Source organism: Bos grunniens, chromosome 19 (assembly GCF_055505025.1).
Source record: "Bos grunniens cultivar Pamir isolate PY7600 chromosome 19, Bosgru_T2T1.0, whole genome shotgun sequence".
Taxonomy (NCBI): Eukaryota; Metazoa; Chordata; class Mammalia; order Artiodactyla; family Bovidae; genus Bos; species Bos grunniens.
This window is the reverse complement of record NC_141183.1, coordinates 55,248,815-55,271,050: the sequence shown is the minus strand read 5'-3', so window position 1 is coordinate 55,271,050 and position 22,236 is coordinate 55,248,815. Positions and strand designations below refer to the sequence as shown.

General features: G+C 49.5%; 1 protein-coding gene across 26 annotated transcripts in view; it reads left to right on the top strand.

The window, feature by feature from the left end:
• The window catches only part of MSI2 (musashi RNA binding protein 2), a 406,318-nt gene that overhangs the window by 142,772 nt on the left and 241,310 nt on the right, over positions 1 to 22,236 (top strand). For all 26 annotated transcript variants that reach the window (XR_015148343.1, XR_015148342.1, XM_086360855.1 and 23 more), the window contains one exon: positions 1,624 to 1,716. Coding sequence is in view for 24 of the 26 variants with exons in the window: in XM_086360855.1 (XP_086216981.1) it covers positions 1,624 to 1,716 (93 nt within the window). In the remaining 2 variants the exon portion in view is untranslated. The remainder of the gene's footprint in view (positions 1 to 1,623; positions 1,717 to 22,236) is intronic.

Sequence of the window (22,236 nt, the reverse complement as noted above, 5' to 3'; positions counted from 1 at the left end):
TTTTAAAAATGCTTTTGTTTATTTAATGTTTGGCTGTGCCGAGTCTCCGTTGTTGCGCAGGCTTCTCTCTAGTTGCAGAGAGCAGGGGCTCCCGTGTAGCTGTGGCGCTCGGGCTTCTCACTGTGGAGGCTTCTCGTTGCAGAGCACACCTCCAGGACGCTCGGGCCGCAGAAGTTGCAAGCCCCAGGCTCTAGAGCGCGGGATCAATCGTTGTGGCGCACAGGCTTAGTTGCTCTGCAGCGTGTGGGATCTTCCTGGATCAGGGATTGAACCTGTGTCTCCTGCCTTGGCAGGCGGATTCTTTACCCCTGAGCCCCCAGGGAAGCCCTCCAGTGTGATGATTTGATGTGTGTATGTGTGTGTGTGTGACAAGAGTCTACCCATTGAGTTAAGATGTTGTGTTTTTATTGTGTGTGACTAGACTGGGGAGATCCTGTGTCCACTGAGTTTTACATTTTTTTAATTTGATGTTAAAGAGAAACCAAACAAACAAAACAACCCCCAAACCCACGTAGCCTAACTTAGTTTTCAGAATAACATTCATTTTGTCGTCTTTCACTCTTCCGTGTAAGGTTTTTGGTCCCGCTCTGAAGAGCTGACATCACTGACCTTCCGCCTCCTTTTGCTTTGGGACTGGTGGGATTTTGAAGGGGGACCATTCAGAAGTTCATTTGTTTTTGTATCCAGCAAACTGCAGTTGTGGGCTTCTGTGTGCCTGGCCCTGTATTTGAACTGCAGGGCATCCTGAGAGGAGTCAGGAGACGGTCTGGGGGAGGAGGTAAGGAGGGCAGGATTATCACTCACTTTAGCACCAAGTGGAAAGTAGCGAGTGTGTGAGAGGCAGAGGGGCACGGCGTTAGGGGGCTCAGAAGTGAGAGACGCAGCTTCTGGGTGGGGCGGCCATATAGGTATTTGGCATTTTGGAGAAGAGCGTTGCGTCTTGGAGGGTAGTCAGCTTGGCATGGGAGGTACCCATGCCAAGGATACCTTGGCGTGGAGAGGTCTCCCAAGGAGAACCTGCGTGGACAGAGGTGGGGAGGCCTGGGGACCAGCTGGGCTTGACTGAGTGTAGGACACGTCAAGGGGACTGGTGAGAAACCCCGAGGGACAGGAGCCCTGGGGGTGGGCACGGGGGGCTGACCCTCCCAGTGCCTGTCCTGTTGGCAGACACAAGCCAGCACCCGGAATGGCTCCGTGCAGGCAGTCTGCACAGAGTTTTGAATTACATGTGAGTTTCTTACTGACACATTCTGTGGGTACTTTCTGGGCAGCATGTCTTTATGCACATAGTTCTCCTTTGTTCGCGTCTCTTCGGTTTAAAATAGCTCTGACGTGTGACTTCACATCACAATGAAGCTGTGTGTTATGGCCAGTGAGGCTTTGAAGTCCACTCTCCATCTGCATGAAATGCCAGCTTTCAGGTTGCGGCCTGAAGGCCTAAGGTATTCCTCGTGACTGTCTCTGGCATCCTGAGACGTCTGAAGGGCCTGCTCTGAGCAGCTGAGATAGTCCTCACATCGCCTTCCTCTCTGGAGAAGTATGCAGAGAGGCTTGTTCAACAGCTCGGTGAGTGTGGCTTCAGATAACCAAGTTAACCCGTCTTCCTCTTGTCGTTTCTTGCAGATGGTCACAAGAACAAAGAAAATCTTTGTAGGAGGACTGTCTGCGAACACCGTGGTGGAAGATGTGAAGCAGTATTTCGAGCAGTTCGGCAAGGTAAGGGGCGTGTGGGGCTGGGGCAGCCTCCTCTGTCCTTCAGAGTGGCTGCTGTGGCCCCTGCCTTTGCCACAACCGTCTCCTCCAGAGCCTTGTCCTTGGACTTGGCTGTCGAGATGTGAATGGGATTCGGCAGGAGCCGAGATGGAAGAGCCTGGCTTGTGGTGGGCACGGAGCCCTGTGCGCCGACAGGAACAGACAGAGCGGCCTTTGAGTGTGGTTTCACCGGCCTTAGCTGGTCGTGTGGGGCCTGGGCTGGGAGCTGACAGGGGCAGCGCCGGCTAGAGAAGGGACTCTGAGCTGGGAGTCACAGGGCAGGAGCTCCCGCAGAAGCTGGTCTCTGTCGGCACTGGGCTTCGTTCTGGGCCTTTCTGGAGGATGCACTGAGAGAAGAGGCTCCCTGGGGGCTGAACGCTCCTCCCCTGTCAAATGCCTGAGGAAACCCAGGAAAGATGCTGGGCGCGAACCTGTCAGGATGTCCAGGAGACAGGAGTGCGATCATCCCCTGGGCTGTGCCGGGGGATTGGGCCCGGAGCGACTCAGGAGGCCCCAGAGGAGTCAGGAAACCGAGTGTGAGAATGCGTGAGTCAGACAGACAGACAGGGTGTGTAACTGTGGGTGATTCATTCGGCCCTTTTCTGCTTGGCGGGGAGGCACGGCCTTGGAGGGTGGGTTCTTCCTGAGGGGGCCCCGTTCCTCGGGGGACTGTTTCCCCCTGGCCCCCACAGGGTGGCTTGGGGGGCGCCAAGCCTTGCTGGCTGTCGTGCGGCGCCCCCCGCGGGCTCGTGTGTCCCAGGAGGCTGGCGGGTGAGTGGGTGTGCAGGCCCGCAGCCTCTGTGTCTTTGAGCAGCTGTGGGCCTGGTCCTGGGTCCACAGGTGCGACGGGCTGCTTCTGCACAGGCCTGTGTCGTGTGCCCCCGCCCCCGCCACAGGGCGGGAGTGCAGAGGCCTGCCTGCCCAGGGTCCTGGAAGACACCGTCCTAAGCTCGGTCATTCGTTTCCCCCATGACACCCGTCACGCGTGCCCTGGGTGGCAGAAAGGCACGGCTGCCCGCCGGCCGGCCTGAAAGTTCTGTGCTTTCGTTCCTTGCCCGCAGTGATGGCCAGCTGGGGGCCCATCTCCGGGAGAGGCCTGTCATGGACTCCTCTTTGGGAGGCAGGCTTTGACTCCTGGTTAGCCTCAGAGCGGGAGATTTTCCTGTTTCTGGCGTTCATCTGTTTCTGCATGGATGGGAGACCATGCTTCCCAGAACCCAGCCTCCTCCCGCCCAGCCTTGCTTTCCGAGTGGCACTCAGCTGCCCTTCCGGGTCGGTTATGAAAGGCTCCTTCCCCACGGCACTGTCTGGCATTGCCAGTTGGGGGCTGATTCATTCTGGCGGGATAAAGAATAGCTGAGTGTGCTGATGTCCGTTGTCTCGCTGCTCTTCAGGACTGATTGAGAGTGCCGATGGGGATGGGTCCATCCCCCAGCCCCGCCCTGCCCAGGGAGAGAGATTGGAAATAATTTAATGAGACAAACACAGCTTGCGTAATGGAAGGCTCTGGAGTGCCGGCCCTCGTTGCTACCGTTTCCGCCTTTAAAACCAGGCTGGGGGGTAGTGTTTGCAAACATGAAGTGGGATTTCTTTTTCGAGCCATAACCTGCCTTGGAATCTCATGGGCCAATTTGCGGGTGTCAGGAAAGTTGATGCTGCCCAGATGGGCTGTTAGAATATCCCGAACAGGCTCGTACTTGCCACATCTCCACACATGCCCGGCGCTGGTCTCTCCTTCTCTTTCTCCTTTCTCTCTCGCTCTGCTTTCCGTTGTCCTTCATTAGCACTTAGCGCTGTGACTCAGTCCGTGGGCTGGTGGCAGGAAGCGGCGAACCCGCAGCAGCGGCCGTCCCTGCTCTGGGAACCGCGTCCTCTTGTCTGCAGACGGCCACAGACTGTCTTCCCTGACTTGGCACTCACCAGGTCCAAAGCCGCTCAGTTAGTTTTGCAGTAATACCTGCGGATTCCAGCAGGATACATAAACCTACCAAGTGTTTTATCGAAGGACTAAGGAGGCCTTTGAGCATATCCCAGCCCTCACGCTCTGTACACTCATGTGTTAGTAGCCTGGTGCGTCAGTGTGCTCTGCGGGTTAGCTGAGTCTGTATTCACAGGAGCCTGTTCCTTGTTTGGCTGGTGGCTGGTGTGACTTGTGTGTTCCCTAGGGTAGGGCCCACTGCCTCTCAGGATTCTGGTATAATTCACTTGAGTGCAGAAGGATCCCAGAAGGGGAGACCCTGCTGCTGGGCCTCAAGGGCCATGAGTGAGCCCTGCACCTGTGAAAGGAGTAACAGTAAATTGACAGACTGAGGGAAACGGAAAAGACACACGCACACACTTGCATAAGGTTTGCTCACACACCTGTGCACACTCCCCACTGTCAGGTTGTTCGGGGATCTTTTCGGTTGGTTAACTGCACATTGCTGCTGCTGCCGCTGCTAAGTCGTGTCAGTCGTGTCCCACTCTGTGCGACCCCATAGACGGCAGCCCACTAGGCTCCCCCGTCCCTGGGATTCTCCAGGCAAGAACACTGGAGTGGGTTGCCATTTCCTTCTCCAGTGCATGAAAGTGAAAAGTGAAAGTGAAGTCACTCTGCCATGCCTGACTCTTAGCGACTCCATGGGCTGCAGCCTACCAGGCTCCTCCGTCCATGGGATTTTCCAGCAAGAGTACTGGAGTGGGGTGCCATTGCCTTCTCCTAACTGCACATTAGGAAGGTGTAATTTAATGAATAATTTAGTGAGTGCGTGTTAAGTGTTGAATATGGGCCAGGTCAGGCTTCCCTGGTGGCTCAGATGGTAAAGAATCTCTCTGTAATGCAGGAGACCCAGGTTTGATCCCTGGGTCTGGAAGCTCCCCTGGAGAAGGGAATGGCAACCCACTCTAGTAGGCTTGCTTAGAGAATTCCATAGACAGAGGAGCCTGGCAGGCTATAGTCCATGGAGTTGCAAAGAGTTGGACATGACTGAGCGACTAGAACTTCCCCTTTCTTTCTTCCTTGGGCCAGGCCATTGACTTACCTTATTATCTCACTTAATTCTTCTCTGGGGTGCTGGTGGGGGCCCTGCCCATTTTGTAGATTGTTAAGTAGAGCCTTGGTGGCACTGTATCTTTGTCTCAAGGTCACAGCCTCCTGAAAGGTCACAGACTTCCCCTCTAGGCTTGTCTAATAACAGAACCCAAACTCTAGGCCCTGTTTCAACTGCTTACCGACCCGTGAGATAGACTTAGGGCAGGGAGGATGCCCAGGAGAGGCAGAGATGGTGTCCCCTTTGGGTGCCCAGGGGCAGTGCCGGGGACCTGGGCCTGCACAGCCTCCTTGCTTCCACACAGCGGATCCGGGTGTCCCCAGCAGCCCATTTGCAGGGGTGGACAGCACAGGTCAGGGGGGTGAAGTCTCAGCGGAGGTCACCCAGGTGAACCAGGCTGTGTGACAGGCACAGTGCACGCCCTCCTTCCTCCCAGTCCAGAGCCTCCCGCCTCTCCGCAGCCTCCGCCCAGAGTTTCCCGCCTTCTTTGCAGTTTTCGCTCGTTGTCAGGCCTCTTGGTGCTGCCTCTTCCCGTCTTTCCTGAGGTGGCAGCTGTTCGGCTATTTATTTCAGGTGGCAATCAGGGTGGGGAAGGTGGCTGTCCTGGGGCTGAGCTCGGGAGGGCTGAATGTGTCTTTACTATAAGCGGAGTGGGTGCAGGACTGTACACCCAGAGCTTGAAATAACTCGAGTTGGAGGCTTGTAATTGCCTTTGGTGCTTTTCTCCCACTTGCTTCCCAGAGATTTACAACCCCACCCCCAGGTTAGGGGCGTTGCTACTTATCTGTATTTAAGATGAGACTGTGCAGTCGCGGCATAAGGACCCTGCTGACTTTGGTGCCATTCTCACCCCCTGGGTAGTTATTCTGCCCCCTCGTTGGAGTAAAGTAAGAAGAGGTACCCCAGACCCTCATACTGGGCATGGCCGCATGAGGACGCCACTGCGGCACCTTAACAGGCCCGTGCTTTCCTGGCCTCAGCTTCCCATCCCAGGGAAGGGCGTACAAAACTTGTAAAGGATTTTACTTGTAAACTTGTAAATAGTTTTGGCTCTGTTACAGCTACTCACTTGCATTGTACAGAGAATGCAGCTGTAGCCAACACACAAACCATTGCGTGGCTTTGTTCCAATAAAACTTTATTTATGAAAACAAGTTTGGGGCCCCATTTGGCCCATGGGCCATGATTTGCCAGCCTCTGTACTCAATTATTCCTAAGGTTGGTTTCAAGCTTGGAAAATTGAATAATTTAGAAAGTGTTTAAGTTAACTTACATAGGTAGATAGATAGATAGGTATCTGTGGTGTCTATAGACTGTAACCAAGACAAGATGTTATCAGTAGTAATGAGCATGATGTACTAATGGCCAACAAAACAGCTGTAACGGTGGTAGAGTTAATTTGTGCACTTCAGGATCCAGGGGCGATGAAGGGATTCTCTATTTGGAAAAAGCTACCATTTATAAACTGGGATCTTCATCCTTTGAGGAAGGTCTGGGAAAACTGTAAACTATTTCCAATTTCTTATTACCTGTGCTAGATCTGAATGAAGGAAGATGCAGAATTTGTGAGGTTGAGATGTTAGGGTGAACTTCTTTACTGTGTTCTGATGTTTCTGGATTAGAGGGCCATGTGCTTTGTGCTGAGTTTTTAATGCATTAAAAAGCTGGTTCTCAGGGATGTCAAGTGAGGTGGTGGGACATCTCTTCTGCAGATGAGGAGGCTGATGTTGGGAGAGGTCAGTAAGTTGTCCACGGTCGTGCAGCCTGCAGACTCACTCATTTTCACCCGAGTTCAACGTTTATAAAACCTCATCTCCCACTTTACCACGGAGCAGCCCCCACCCTCAGAGGGAGAAGGTTCATTTGTCAGGAATGTTGGTCTCCGGTAATTTATTTTACTGCTTCAGGTTTCCTAGTGGATGCTATCTGTGCTGACGATTTCTTGCCGGCGAGAATGATGTATGTAGACCACTCAGAAAAATGGCATATAAGTGATGCTCTCGATACACGCACACAAACCCCGACCATCCATCGGGCTGTTGGGCGCTGTTCCCCCGCCACGGCCGTGCGGATGAGCCCGGCGTGGCGATTATTAAAAAGCCCTGGGATCAAAGCCACTCCGTGTACCAGAGCTTCCTCCTTCTCCCCTTTAGGCCCCTCCTTCAAGTACCGGTTTCTAAAATTCTCACTTATATGATTTGGGAGATCAAAAAGAGGCCTTTAAACTTAACGAATTCTCGGCTTCGTCCTGGATGGAGCCGTTGTGCACCTCTCAGCCGTTCACCTCAATGAGAGGGCTGCTCGGTGCAGGCTCGCTAGGTAATTCTCACTTTATATAACTCTCTGAAAGCAGAGCAGCCCGCATCTGGAGGCTCCCAATTATACTTCACATGGTGAACTGTGTAATTAGTTTGGAAGACTTACGCTTAGTCATTGGTTTATCCTAATCGGCTTTGGCTTTCCCCACCAACAAAGTGAGCTTATTTTGCTAAGCTGAACCGACTCTGCACCCTTTGTTCCAGCCTTTTATTGTCTCATTCCTTTCATTCTGTTTTACTGCCAAAGTTCTGTTTCATTAGACCTACAAGTCATTTCCAATTCAGTGGGCTGCTACAATCCGGCCTTTATCGCTGGCTGCCCTGGTTCCCATGTCCCTTCTGGGCCAGCGCCCGAGAGTGCGGGTTTGACGTGAGGGCTTTAACCCTTTGCTGGGCCAGCCCCTGACCGTGGCCGATGGGAGGACGAGGCCCCGCGAAGGAGGTCTGTAAAGTCCTCCTCTGTCTCACTGAAGGCAAGCCCCATGGAAATGAGACCGAGAGGGGCCTTCGAGCCCTCAGGGAAGTTAGCTTGACTTAGAGAATGGTGCTAGAAAACTTTGGCAGGGGGAACATGGAGAACAAGAAGGAATTGTCTGCTTAATGTAATGAGATCTCATCGATTCCACTCGTGTGGGGTCTGCCTCGTCTCTTCTGTCTCCAGGTTTTACATGCAGGCACGACGCGGGCACCCCCGGCCACTGCAAAGATGTTCCTGTTGATGCTGTGTGTGTGTGAGGAGAGAAGGACCTAGAATGAAAATATCATAAAGCCTTTGAAATGGGAAAGGCAGGAGATCTGTGCGAAAATAAATAAGGAAGCCACTGTGTTCCTGAAAGTGGACTGTGATTTTATTGCTTCCTAAGGCAAGCCATAGATACACAGAGCTCTGGGAGGTGTGCGGTTCTTTCCGACCAGGCCTGGAAAACAAAAGTCCTGTCTGTCCTTTGTGGGCTTCACGGCCCCCACGAGGCCAGCGTCTTCTGAAGTGGTTTGCACACACGGACTCACTGGAAAGTGATGTTCGGCGTGCCGGGCTCGCCTGTCACCTGCGGGCCTTCACTCTGGAGGGCCATGGCGTCCCTCGGACCTTGACTTGGAGCTCCAGAGTGCACCAGGAAGGGCCGTTTGCTCTTTCCTCCCTGACCAGCCATGCTGAAGGCTACTTGTGTGTTTAAATTTTCTTCCTGTAACAGCTCAGAACAAGGCCAACACTGTCCTGGTGTTTTATTAAATCTCTGGCTGGTTTGTGTCAGTCTCTCCCTTTGGAGGTGTGTCATATGGGGTAGGGGACTTTATTTGCCCTGTGACCCCTGGCAGAGCTGCTGAGGGCAGAAAGTCACAGTTGGCAAACAGGGGAGTTCTGCCTCATCTGCGGGCCTGAGCCTCCTGGGCCAGGTGATGGCAAACAGAGCCCACAAGTAACATGAGCCTTGGGCTTTGCAGGTGAACCCTCTTGCCAAGCAGCTTTCTGTTCTCCTGGTGAACTTCTTCCTCCATTTCGGCTGCAGCCCATGGAGGAGGTTGAGTTAGAAGCAGATTGATTGAGCACCCCAACCTCACTTCTCCTAAATCCTCTTTTTTTTTTTCCCCTGCTTAAAAAAAGGAGCTCCTGAAATAGATGAGTGGGTTTCTAGGAAAACTTCCCATTTCCCTTTTAGTGGATAAAATATAGCCAGCTGTTGTTAGGCAAATGCATCAGACATTATTATTGCTCGGTTAACAGTGTTTTAAAATATACAAATAGAAAAATAGGATGCCTTTTGGATCACAAGCTGGGAAAACTTTGAGATTATGCTGATCACGTGTATGCGTAGTAGGTAGAGGAAGAAGGTGCAAACTTTCTGGCTGTGTGTTTGTACCGTGTTTTCCAGTGTGGTTTAGCATCACTAGGTTTTTATAGGGGGCCTGGAAGAGGAAAAGCAGGGGCTGGAGAGCCCTTGGGCAGGAAGGAGTTAATGAGCCTCGGGAGAAGGGGTTTAAAGGCTCCTCCAGCTCACCTTCCCAGAGCCCTCCTGGCAGCTTGAAGATGTCACTTACAATGGAGTTGTTAGCATGAGAAAGAAGCCTCTCTCCCCCTGGACGTACTTCAGTGGGAACTGAAAGTGTCTGAGAAATCACGGTTCAAGCTTGTGCCAGTGGGTGCAAGGAGTGGTTCTTACGGAGGAGAAAGCTCAGTTCATTTAGACTTGGCATAGAAATCGGATCCCATTGTTCTGTGGAGTGAACACTGATACGGAGATTCCTGCCCACCCCTTGGCCCACCAATAGGATACTCCATGACATGGGTTGCGTATGCTTTTCTTTTTTCTTTCTTTCTCTTCTCCCTCTTTTTTCCCCCCTGTTTCCTTTGTTCTCTGAGAATTAGTCTCTCTGTAGAACGGCTGGATTTGTCAGGTTACCACCCTCTAAATTTTTACAGCTCCGTGTATTCAAACTTGGTATTTGTGAATTAGCTGAAAATGGGCCGCCCATCAGTACTTTATTTACATTCGAAGCCGTGAGAGTGAGAGCCCCAGAAAAAATGTTAATATGCAGGCAGAGGCAGAAGGGGTGAGTTTCTGACTGTTGCTAACCTCATTGCTGCCTTTAAAACCAATCATGAGGCATACGGCTGATATTTAATAGCTTTTAGCTGATTATTTTTCTTCTCCTCCTCTTTCTTTTCTATCCAAGTTGACCTGGGTGTACTTGAGCGGAAATGAAGTCATCCAAATGCTGAATTAGAATAATCACAGGCCTCCAAGAATGAAATGGAAGCAGAGATTAAATGGTAGAGGGAAAGCTGGCATTAATAAGCAGCGGGAAAACTTTGCATAAAATAAATAGATTTGATAGATTGAATTTGTATGTGCGTTTTCCATTTTTTCTCCACTCTGTATTGTCTTCCTAGAGTCGAGTTGTTGGCAGAGTGGGATTTGATTTGCTTCAAGTCCGCATACCTTCTGCAGCCAGGGTGATGGTCTTTTCTTCTTCATGGGATGTTTGTGTGACCAGGATGTTTCCAGGGTGGAAGAATCTGGGCAGAGGGGCCCTTACTGTGAAAGGTTGATGATTACCCCTTGCAAAGTGCAATGGTTGGGCGTTGGTGGGGTGGACACAGATGGAAAATAACACACAGCAGGCAGACAATGAATATTATGGATGGATTCCTGATTGTTAGGAGAAGAACAGGGCTGAAAAGGGTAGGGTGACCAACCGTCCTGGTTTGCCTAGGACTGAAAGATTTTTCAAGAGCTCAGAATAAATCATTCGCCCTAAATAAATGGGAGGTTGGAGAAGTTGAGACCCTTGGCCTGAAACTCCAAAGGCATGAAACTTTTGATCACCTCCAGCAGATTTAAGTATTCCTTCCTGTATGTTCCAGAACACTTACTTTGAACTGTTTACAGCCTGCACTCCTTAATTCAGCCACTGCGGGCAGGAGTCCACACAGGTCAGCAAGTATAGTAAGTGGCCTGAGGACGGCAGGACAGACAGACAGACCCACAGCCCCAGGCAAGGGCGGCTCATCTGAAATACTTGGGGAGTATTTCTGTGTCTTTTGAAAATAAAAATTTCTGCCCTTTGTAGCAAAAAAGTGAGTTTCTTGTAGTTAAAGAGCAAAATAAGGATTTAATTATATTCAAAACAAAACAGCAGAATGGTTTGTTTACAGGAAGTCGTTTTTTAGGTGGTCTGTCATGGAGGATGTAATTTGTGGAATCGGATTAGTTGTAAATTAGAGATTTTTGGTTGTTGAGGTTGCTAATGGTCTTTTTGTAATTGGCAGCAGAGGTAAATATTTTCAGACTTGCTTATTGTTTGTAGAGTGTTATTGCTTGAAAAAAACCGTTTAAGGTGCTTTTCCCTTCAGGAAGTATAAGTAAGAGTATGGAGCGATCAGAGGCGGCCTTGCTGACCTTCTTATCAGCGTTCTTGGGGAACTGCAGGAGAGGTTGGTGAAGCAGTTTGCTGATTCTGGTATTAAAATAACAACAACAACAAAAAGGTTTTCTCTTTAAAAAAAGATGACTCCAAATGTAAATTGGTGTAGCCACCATGGAAAACAGTATGGAGGCTCCTTTAAAGACTAGAGTTGCCTTAGGACTCAGCAGTCCCACTCCTGGGCATATATCGTGAGACAGCAATCATTCAAAAAGATACGTGCACCCCTGTGTTCATAGCCGCACTATTTACAGTAGCCAAGACATGGAAACAACATAAGTGTCCGTTGACAGGTGAATGGGTAAGGAAGACGTGGTGCATGAACACAGCGGAATACTTCTCAGCCATAGAAAGGAGTGGAGTAATGCCGTTTGCAGCTGCATGGATAGAGCTAGAAATTATCAGTGAAATAAATCACAAAGGGAAAGACAGATATCATACACTATCACTTATATATGGAATCTCAACAGAAACAGACTCAGACATAGAGCATAGACTTGTGGTGCTAAGGGGAAGGGGGCAGGGGAGGGTTGGATTGGTCGTTTGGACTAGAAGATACGAACTGTCATCTATAGGATGGATGAACAACAAGGTCCTGTTGTATAGAACAGGGAACTATATCCGATGACTTGTGATAAACCATAATGGAAAAGAACACATATGTGTGTGTGTGGATGTGAATACATATGTGTGTGTGTGTGAAAGTTGCTCAATCATGTCTGACTCTTTGTGACCCCATGGACCTCCAGTCCATGGAATTCTCCAGGCCAGAATACTGAAGTGGGTAGCCTTTCCCTTCTCCAGGGGATCTTCCCAACCATGGGATTGAACTCAGGTCTCCCACATTGCAGGCAGATTCTTTACCAGCTGAGCCACAAGGGAAGCCCAAGAATACTGGAGTGGGTAGTCTATCCCTTCTCCAGCAGATCTTCCCGACCCAGGAATCGAACAGGGTCCCCTTCATTGCAGGTGGATTCTTTACCAACTGAGCTATCAGGGAAGCCCATATACATATACATATGTGTGTGTGTGTGTGTGTGTGTGTGTGTGTATGTGTGTGTGTGTATGTGTGTATATATAAAACTGCATCACTTTGCTGTATACCAGAAGCAGTAGCACCCCACTCCAGTACTCTTGCCTGGAAAATCCATGGACGGAGGAGCCTGGTGGGCTGCAGTCCATGGGGTCGCTAAGAGTCAGACATGACTGAGCGACTTCACTTTCACTTTTCACTTTCATGCATTGGAGAAGGAAATGGCAACCCACTCCAGTGTTCTTGCCTGGAGAATCCCAGGGACGGCGGGGCCTGGTGGGCTGCCATCTATGGAGTCGCACAGAGTCGGACACAACTGAAGTGACTTAGCAGCAGTAGTAATAGCACATTATAAATCAACTATACTTCAATAGAAAATAGAAAGGAATACCCTATTTCCTTTATTGATAGATGTGTTTTAATAGCAAAAAGGAGGATTTATTGATGCCATGGGTCTCCATTCCAGCTAAGCTGGCATTTGTTCTGATTCAGAGATTGCAGTTCGCCCAGACTTTCCATGTGCCTTTTGACAGAATTGTCCCAGTGGCCCTGTGGGGAGGGAAGCCTGTCCCCGTTTGGAAGCCAGGACAGGAAGCTCGGAAGAGTATGAACGACTTGCTCAGAGCTGCAGACAGACGACAGTGGACCCCGAGTGCAGACCCGAGCCCGGCCAGGAGGCCTGGGCTTGTGGCTCCAGCGCGGCTGCTGGGCTGGCCATCTCCCTCAGGGCTGTGGGCGCGGTGGCCAGCGGTGAGCTGGGCCGTGGGGTGTCTGTGGCACATCTTCCAGGAAGCTGGTTGTGACTTTATGGTTGTTTGTTTAAAACATATATTATGTTAGAACAAATATTATGGCATGAACTGCAAAATTTGCATAATTGTTTTTGAAAAACCCTGAGACTTGGAGACATTTCAGGATAGCTGCTGGCTGCGATAGGCTCTGTCCTCCGTCGTTCTGGGCCGTCTCGGGATTTTCCTGACTTCACTCCTGGTAAGGAGCTCTTAGGTGGAAACGTTGAGAATCAGTACTGTGTAGAGTAGGGGTTGGCATATTTTTTCTGAGCAGGACCAGATAATAACTGTTTTCGGTTTTGTGGCCCAGATGGTCTCTCACAAGCACTCCACTCTGCCATTGTAGCAGGAGTGACAGCAGTCATAGATGGTATGAAAACGAATGGTTGTGGCTGTGTTCCAATAAAACTTTATTTACAAACAACAAAAGGCTGCTGGATTGGGCTCGAAGCCAGAGTTTGCCAGCCTCCTGGTTTTGCATATTGCCTGGTAATAAGGGCATAGATTTTTTTTTCTTTTTAATACGCAGACTGGCTGGTGTCAAATCCCAGCTCATCTGTTTATTAGCTCTGAGCAAGCCATTTAACTTCTTTCTACCTCAGTTACTTTATCTGCAGGATGGGAATGAGGATGGTGCTTAAACCACCCGGGATTGTCATGATTCATAATTGAACTGAGACATACATAGTTCTTAGCATCCTGCCGAAACCAAGCGCGTGATAAACAGTAGAAAGATGAGCTGCTGTTAGTTTCATCCTCTTAAGACGCAGGCAGTCAGTCCTAAAGGAAATCAACCCTGAATATTCATTGCAAAGACTAGCTGAAGCTCCAGTACTTCAGCCACCTGATGCAAAGAGCTGACTCGTTGAAAAAAAATCCTGATGCTGGGAAAGATTGAGGGCAGGAGGAGAAGGGGGAGACAGAGGATGAGATGTTTGGATGGAATCATCAACTCAATAGACATGAGTTTGAGCAAACTCCAGGAGATAGTGAAGGACAGGTAAGGCTGGCATGCTGCAGTCCATGGGGTTGCAAAGAACTGGACATGACTGAGCCACTGAACAGCAATAAGACCCAGGTTCAGCTGCTAGAGTTGCCTTTCCAGTGCTCTTCAGCAGTTGCCCACTACCACCTCCTCCCCCACCAACACCTGTCTCTCTCATCTGTCCCGTGGGTGGGTTTACCACTCAGTTCTTCCAGTCTCCTTGGGGATAATGCAAATTGAAAGTCTTCCCTGGATCCTTTTTGCCTGCAGATGAAGATTGAGTTTTGCATAGTTTTCAGTGGCACATACCTTGAGTTCAGTTCGACTACCCTGATGCCTTGAGTTTGTGAAACTGACTTCGGCTGCTCTAGCTTTGATGGAAAACATTGAACTGATACAGACCAAAAGAGAATTCTTCTGGTTGGACCCTGCTGATGAACTCTTTAAACTTGTTTTAATAAGTAAACTTTTTTTTCGGCCGAGAAGGAATAGAAGATACTGTCTGGAAATTGTCCCAGTATCATTTACCTGATGTTTATTAAGATATATATGTATATTGATCCACTAACCTGTTTATTGAGCTTATTTAGCCTCTTGAGAGAGCTTTCCACATCCTCATTTAGGTTTTCTTTCCTGTGTCTAATAAGCTTGGTCTTCAGGTTTTTGAATTTATTGCAAATATTAAGGGGTGGGAAGATGTTAATTGACTCAATGTAAAGAGGAAAGGAAAACCCGTAAAAGCAAAAATGATTTCAGTCTTAAAAAGTAGCATGTCGTAGAACCGTTTGCTGCAGGGGAACAGTCATTCCTCCTCGTTAGATCCAGAAGGCATCTCATCTGCAGCCTCGCACATCGTACATTGCACGTTGATTCATTCACCCAATCTTCTGAATGCCAGGCGCTGAGCTGGGAGCCGAGGGTACAGGCTGAATGAAACAGACAAGATCCTTCCTTACTTGTAGCTGAAGTTTTAGAGTGGGGTTGGGGAGCATGAGCCAAGAACAAAAGAGTAAAAAAGTAGAATAACTGCTGCTGCTGCTGCTGCTAAGTCGCTTCAGTCGTGTCTGACTCTGTGCGACCTCATAGACGGCAGCCCACCAGGCTCCCTGGTCCCTGGGATTCTCCAGGCAAGAACACTGGAGTGGGTTGCCATTTCCTTCTCCAATGCATGAAAGTGAAAAGTGAAAGTGAAGTCACTCAATCGTGTCTGACTCTTAGCGACCCCATGGACTGCAGCCTACCAGGCTCCTCCGTCCATGGGATTTTCCAGGCGAGAGTACTGGAGTGGGTTGCCATTGTCTTCTCCAAGAATAACTGCAGATCATCTCAAAAAGACAAACCAGGAGCTGGAAGAACCCATAAGGAAGTACGAAAGAGGAGGGATCTTGGTTTATTGGGGAAACAAGTCAGATTTGCCTACATTTACATGTAGCCTCTCTGCCCTGAGTAGACGGTAGGGCAGAGTCTGTTTCCTCACTCTGTGCAGCCCCCCAACAGTCCCAGTGCTGGGCTCTAGTCTGTGCTCAGTAAATAGCGTGGGATGAGGGGGCCCTCTGTGTCAGAGGGCAGGGCTGTGCCAGACACTGGAGGCGTCTCCAACGGTGGAAAATTGTGGTTTTTCCGTTTCAGAATGGGGAGCTAGGAGAATGTATTCAGTTACCAGAAGCATTTCCGTAAGTGGGTCCCATCTTTCCCCTGAAGTCAGGATAAAGGAGCTGTGTCCACCCTGCAGGAGAAGCTCTTGAGGACGGAGAGGCTCTCTGGGCAGGCGAAGCTGGGCAGCAGGGCCTTTTCCGGAGCTGAAAGGGGCTCAGGCAGGTCTAGGTGTTGAGCGTGGCGCACAGCTGCTCTGGAGAAGGGAAGGACGAGAGGAGAGTGAGGTGTGGGGTCTGTGGCCTCCTGTTGCATCCAGCCCTGCTCCTCTTCTGTCTCTGGTCTGAGCAAAGCAGAGGGCCCGCTATGGGGGAGCTATCATGCTGGCGGGACCGTTGTTTTGCGGTGGCCAGTGGGTGCTTGGCTTCTCCCACAGGTGAGGCCACCAGCTTCTCCTTGGACTTGTTGTTTTCTGATCAGCCAGGCTGAGGGGTGAGAACGGGCCCAACAGCATTAAGCCAAAGCACAGACATTTCTGATGCTGGGGAATCTGGCTGTGGATGGAGAGAACTTGTCTGTGGGTACATTTTTTCTCGAAAGAACAGAGGGATGCCACTAGTGAGTACTGCCTGGCTCTTGGGAACTGTCAGGATTGCATGGGATGAAACAAGGATTCTGGACTTTGGACTCGGGTAGACCTGAGTTTTTTATTTTCTTGGACTCCAGAATCTCTGCGGATGGTAATTGCAGCCCTGAAATTACAAGATGCTTGCTCCTTAAAAGAAAAGCTATGACAAACCTAGATAGCGATTAGAAAGCAGAGATATCACTTTGCTGACAAAGGTCCATCTAGTCAAGGCTATGGTTTCTCCAGCAGTCATGTACAGATATGAGAATTACACCATAAAGAAGTTTGAGCACTGACGAATTGATGCTTTTTACCTGTGGTGTTGGAGAAGACTCTTGAGAGTCCCTTGGACTGCAAGGAGATCCAACCAGTCCATCCTAAAGGAAATCAACCCTGAATATTCATTGGAAAGACTGATGTTGAAGCTCCATTACTTTGGCCACCTGATGCAAAGAGCTGACTCATTGGAAAAGACCCTGATGCTGGGACAGATTGAAGGCAGGAGAAGGGGTGACAGAGGACGAGATGGTTGGATGGCATCTTTGACTTAATGGACGTGAGTCTGAGCAAACTCCAGGAGATAGTGAAGGACAGGGAAGCCTGGCGTGCTGCAGTCCATGGGGTCATAAAGAGTCAGACACGACTGAGTGAGTGAACAACAATAAGGCCCGAGTTTGAATCCAGATGCCCTCATTTGCTATTCGTGTTGTGCCCTGGGGCTGGCGATTCACTATCCTGAGCCTCACTTCTTGTCTCTTTAGTGGGGATAGAAAGTCATTTATGCAGGGGGAGAGGTGTTGTAAAGAATTAAAAGAGACAGGTTGGCCCAGTGTCTACTCAGTGAGAATCTCCCCTCTTCCCATTCATATTCTCTCTGTCTTTTTTTCTTTCTTTCGTCTACCCCCGTCCCTTGCATGTCTGCAGCCCCTAACTGCTGACTCTGCCGGGTTCACTCCCATCCTATAAACTCCCCCGCCATAATCTGCAGGACGCACTCCCTCCGTCCCACGTGGACGGCTTTCAGTTGTTCAGGGACTACTTTCTTGGCCCCTCCCAGCCTCTGCCCCATTCCTCTGCAGCTGTCAGTTCTGTGACGAAACCCGAGCCACACAAGTCCTGCATCTGAGATCCTGCTAGGTTTAACCCAGCTGGAGCTACTGTAGGGGGAGGCCCATGGGAGGATTTGGCTTTTTTTCCTCTTATGCTAATGAAGTGAATATGGCAAGGAGTCACAATATTTTCTTTCCAGGCAAAGAAATGTTGTAGTAGGAGAAACAGCATGCAGGGGAAGCAAATGTGATCTTACTGGATTCTCTCAAGGGAGGAATAGGACAAATTGTCAGCGTCTGTTGAGAAGATAATGCTCTCACTATGATAAATGCCAAGTTTCTATTGAAACCCACCATCTTAATGGTGGCGTCCCTAGAACTCAGTGCGTGCCTGGCAGCAGAGGCCGTCAGCGCAGGAAAGCAGATATTTGTAGGGGGGTTATTTGTTTGCGATGAGAAATCAGTTTAAAGCAAATGAGACCATGCATTAAAAATGTTCTTTTCGGCAGCTTTATAGAGCTAACTTGAGTGCTCCATTGAGGCCTGCACTTAAAACACACCTATGGGGAGACTTCCACCCTCAATAAATATTTCTTGCATATGACTTAGATTAAAGGAGCACGCGGGATTGGAAAGCTGCCTAAAATAATTTCCCCTCCCATAGGAAGTAGCTGCTGTAATTCACTTGCAAGTTATTTCAAACAGCCTGTTCTGATAGAAATTTCTGCATTCTTCGCATGGATTGGCATGTTTCTAGAACTGTCTATTGTAGCACTCTTTCTGGATAAGGGAGTGTCTGGTGGTGTTTAATTCAGTGCCACTCCCTGGAAGGGCTTCTCAGCTGTTGGTTGCCTTTTGGGGGATGCTGTATGCTGATTTGTCTCAGCCTCTTCAGTGTAGCTGGTTTGCCTCACTCAGGGACACCGGTGGGCTAGTGGGCGGCAGGAGGGGTGCTCCTAGAAGGCTAGAGAATTCAGAAGCTCTAAGGATGCAGGGCAGGGCTTCCCTGGTGGCTCAGCAGCAAAGAATCTGCCTACAGTACAGGAGACAGGGGTTGGGTCCCTGAGTTTGGAAGGTCCCCTGGAGGAGGGCATGGCAGCCCACTCCAGTATTCTTGCCTGGAGAATCCCATGGACAAAGGAGCCTGGAAGGTTACAGTCCATGGGGTCACAAGGAGTGGGACACAACTGAAGTGACTATGCATGCAAGGATGCAGGTCCAGTCAGGACCCGGGCTGGCTAGGGACCATGCGGCCAGCTGGAGACAGAGGAAGAAGGTCTCCTTCAATGGTTCAAGGGGCCAGAGGTGTTTATGCTTGTCCAACCCTTCATTCATACAGTATCCTGATGCCCACTAGGTATTAGGCGCTGTGTTGGGATCAGAGATCAGAAGCAGAGTTCTCCCTGCCTACAAGGGTCAAGAAGTAGAGGGCCGTGAGGAGAGACAGGGACCTGTGGGCCGTCACTGATGAGTAGGGCCTCAGGGGCCGCTGTTGGACTCCTTGCCGCCCTTGCTTTACATCTGCTGTCTTGCCGGTTGCCCATGGCAACCTCTGAGGACGACTCAGATCTTCCTTTGCCTCGGCAGCAACCTGAGTGCCAACCTGGAAAAGGTGCCTGACAGACATTTATTCTGGGCTCCCTCAGAGTTGGCATGGAAGGTGGGAGGAAGCCCACCTTGTGTCTTATCCACAAGCCTCTGGAGACAGCAGCCCTACCCTGTGCCCACTTGGGAAAGAACCAAATAAAGAAGGTTCACTTCAGTAGATCTCGGAACAGTGAGTCTGACTCGTCATCAGCAGGGAGGAGGCAGGGTTCAAGTTGGATGCCTGCATTCACCTTGCCCAGATTGTTTCCAGCTGAGCACATGCCCTAGAGTTTTAAAGACTCTCCCCTTCTTGCCAAGTTCAGAGTTCCTGTTTGAGATCTTACCCTTCAACCTCACCAGAAGCTACAAGCCCAGTTTGTTTATGTGACTGATGGGTGGGGCCGTGAACAATATCTTTTCAGTGCTGGAGAACCTTGGAGAACATTAGTCAGGGTGTCCCAGTTATATTTGTTACTGCTTCCCAGATGCATTTAACCTGGGCCCTGACAGTGGATGGATTTGGCAGCCCAAGGAAATTGACAAAGATGCTCTTGGGACTAAATTATAGTTGAAGTTAGTGTTATTTTGTGTGGGGTTTTTTTTTTTTTCAAAACCCATAACTTTTAACCACTGGCATGAAAGTTTATATAAAGTGTTCCAAATCAAATGTGTTAGTTCTAGGAACCTTTTTTTTTAAAGGCAACAATTAAAAATGGCATTTATCTTCAGATGTATTGAGCACTCACAGTTTCTAAGGATCGTAGAGTCACGTTCTTAGCCGTATTTTCACTCCTAGCTCCATGCTCATGTACAGCAGGGGTTGACACACGGACTAAAAAGGGCCAGATAGCAAGTAATTTGAGGCTCTGTGGGCCTTATGGTTCTGCTGGTACAGTACAAAAGGAGAAATATGTAAATGAGCGACTATGGCTGTGTTCCAATAAAGTTTTATTTACAAAAACAGGCAGTGGGCCAGATTTGGCCTGGGGGCCATAAGTTACTGTAGGCATTTCTAGTCCCCAATTCAAGTCTCAAAGAAAGCAGTGACTTCATAGAATTATGAATATGTATAGGGCCATTCGTAAACTGCTTTGCAGGGGGTGGGGGATGGCACGTGTATACTTGTTTGGAAGAGTGCCTTTTTCATGTACACACGCATCAGCAAAGTGCATTTGTGGTCTCACTCCATCACTTCAAGCCATTCAGAAAACTCCTTCAAAGTAAGCAGCTGCAAGTGTAAGTTTGACTAGAGAGCGAGCCTAGAGCCTGCAAAGAATGCTGGGTGGGCGGGTGAGGGTCCTGGGCTCTGGTTTCTTCTTGAGCGCCCGGGTGCCGCTGCTCGGTGATGTGCAGTCTGTGGCTGTGGCAGCCACGGGTGCAGGGTTCTACCTGGGAATGCATGTGGAAGCTTTGTCGGTGATGGACTTCCTGCTCTACCACGATCCTAACGTGGAAGGCCAAGATGAAAACTGGTGTGAAACTTCCTGTGGCCATCCTTTCCTCTGCAAACTCACACCCCTGAGCTGAGAATTTGGTTATAGTCATGTCTTCTGAAAGAAAAAAAGCTGATCCACTTGGATTAATTTGCACTCCTTAGTTCTGTAAAAAACCCAGTGACATTGACATATTGATGAAAATGTGGAAATTAACACTTGGAAATTTTTATATAAAACTCACATTGAAATTTCAACTAAACATTCTCACACTAAAAAGAGCTATATACTTATACCTGAAAAACTCAATTTGATGCCAGCTGCTTATTTCTCCATTGTGGTCACGTGGGCTGAGGTTCTTAGTATGAAATGTAATTTACACGAATTAGTCCAAGGCAGGTAGAGTGTGAAATTAAATTGATGCCTTGATTTCTGTATTCTCTAGTAAGTGTTTCTCTGAAAATTTGTCATTTCTGTCCTAGAAACTTTGAAGTATGGGTTGTTTTTTAAAAAAAAAAACAAAACAGGGCAAAGTTTTTATTGGTTAAGGATATGGAACAACGTTAATTACAGGCTAAAAAGACATGTTTTATTTTGTTTTGCAGCTAAATATTAGAGTAAGTCCAATTTGGATTACTGATGGATGTTGAAAGCTTAAAATTTAACATGTCTATTAAATTTTTCAACCATCTGGACCAAGTCAGTAAATTTCTTTGTCTGTGGCTCGGACAGTCTAGTGCTCTTAGTCACGTAGTCCTCCAGAGAAGGTTCTGGAGACCCTTTGCAGTCGGAAAACTGAAGTTCAGGAGTCACACTGTGACCTTGGTCCCTCCCTGAAGGACCCCCGGGGTCCCGGCTGGGCCTGCCTCCACCACCTGAACCCCAGCCGCTGTCTCTCTCAGAGGCGGTTTTCGGTGTTTTATGTTGCCTCAGCAACCGTGGTAAGAAGGAGTCAAGTATGAGGTGTCCTGGCTCAACTCTGATAATCCCAAGAGGAAGGGGAATCACCATGCGTTCAGCAGTCATCCCTGAGGCCAGCTGAGGGGCCACATCAGGACGTTGTCACGACAGCAACCGAGACTGGCCTTCCCTGCACCAGCAGAACGTCAGCCCTCCAAGGCTGGCTCCACCTGCGGAGTTCTTGGGGGGCTCTGGTGACCACCCCCTTGCCTAAAAAGGAGTCATGTTGCATCGGAGGTCTAGGATGTCTGTGGTTTCATGTCATCGGTATCTCTCTGCTAGGCTACCCCCACCGACACACACCTCCCAGCAAGGTGGACCTCAGTGGGCCCCACCAACTTTGGGGTGAATCATTTCCGCCTGATAACTAGCGGCTGATGTTCGGGGCGCCCTGAGAAATGAATTACGGGCTCTCCTGATGTTGATTTGCCTGTGGTGGCACGGGTGGTATTTATCTCTCTTGTCCCCCTTTCAGAGCCTTTGTCTCCATCTGAGTCAGCATGACATGGTTTGAAAATTGCCTGTTTGCCTTTTAATGATGATTAATGTCCATAGCCATGCTTCAAATTTAGGATCTCTTCAAGAGTCTCGGAGACCGTTACCAAGAGCAACCTGGGGAGGGAGTTAGTGGTGCAGAGCTCTGTACTTCCCCTGCTCGATGCCTCCTCCACGTCTGTCTCTTCCCTCCAGCACCCTGTGGGCCCTTCTTGGGTCTCGGGCACCAGGAGCGGAGTTGGAGCAGCGGGGTGGACCCCTGCCTGGCCGGCTTGCCCGCCTGGTCGTGGTCCCGTTTGGTCAGCGCCTCACTGGTGCCACTGGAAGGGTCACTCCTTGCCCCTTCCTCCCTGCCCCCCGATCAGGGAGGCCGACGACGAGCTACATTTCCTCCGCAGCAGGTGCCTGTCATCTATCTGAAGATAGTTGCCAACATCTGGTACAATTGCCTCCGCAAACGCAGTAACAAGGCGGCCTGCAGTTCAGGCGCAGAGCGAGCATCGCTGCTTTAATGATAACAAGCTGTTGGCCTCCCCTCTGAGATGAATCCATCTCACAGATGTTTGTCTAGTTTTGGCAATCGTATCGCGCTATAGCTTTGGTGATTATGCTCAACTGGAGACTATTACAATAAAAGAAGTTTGAACTTGTTCCATTTT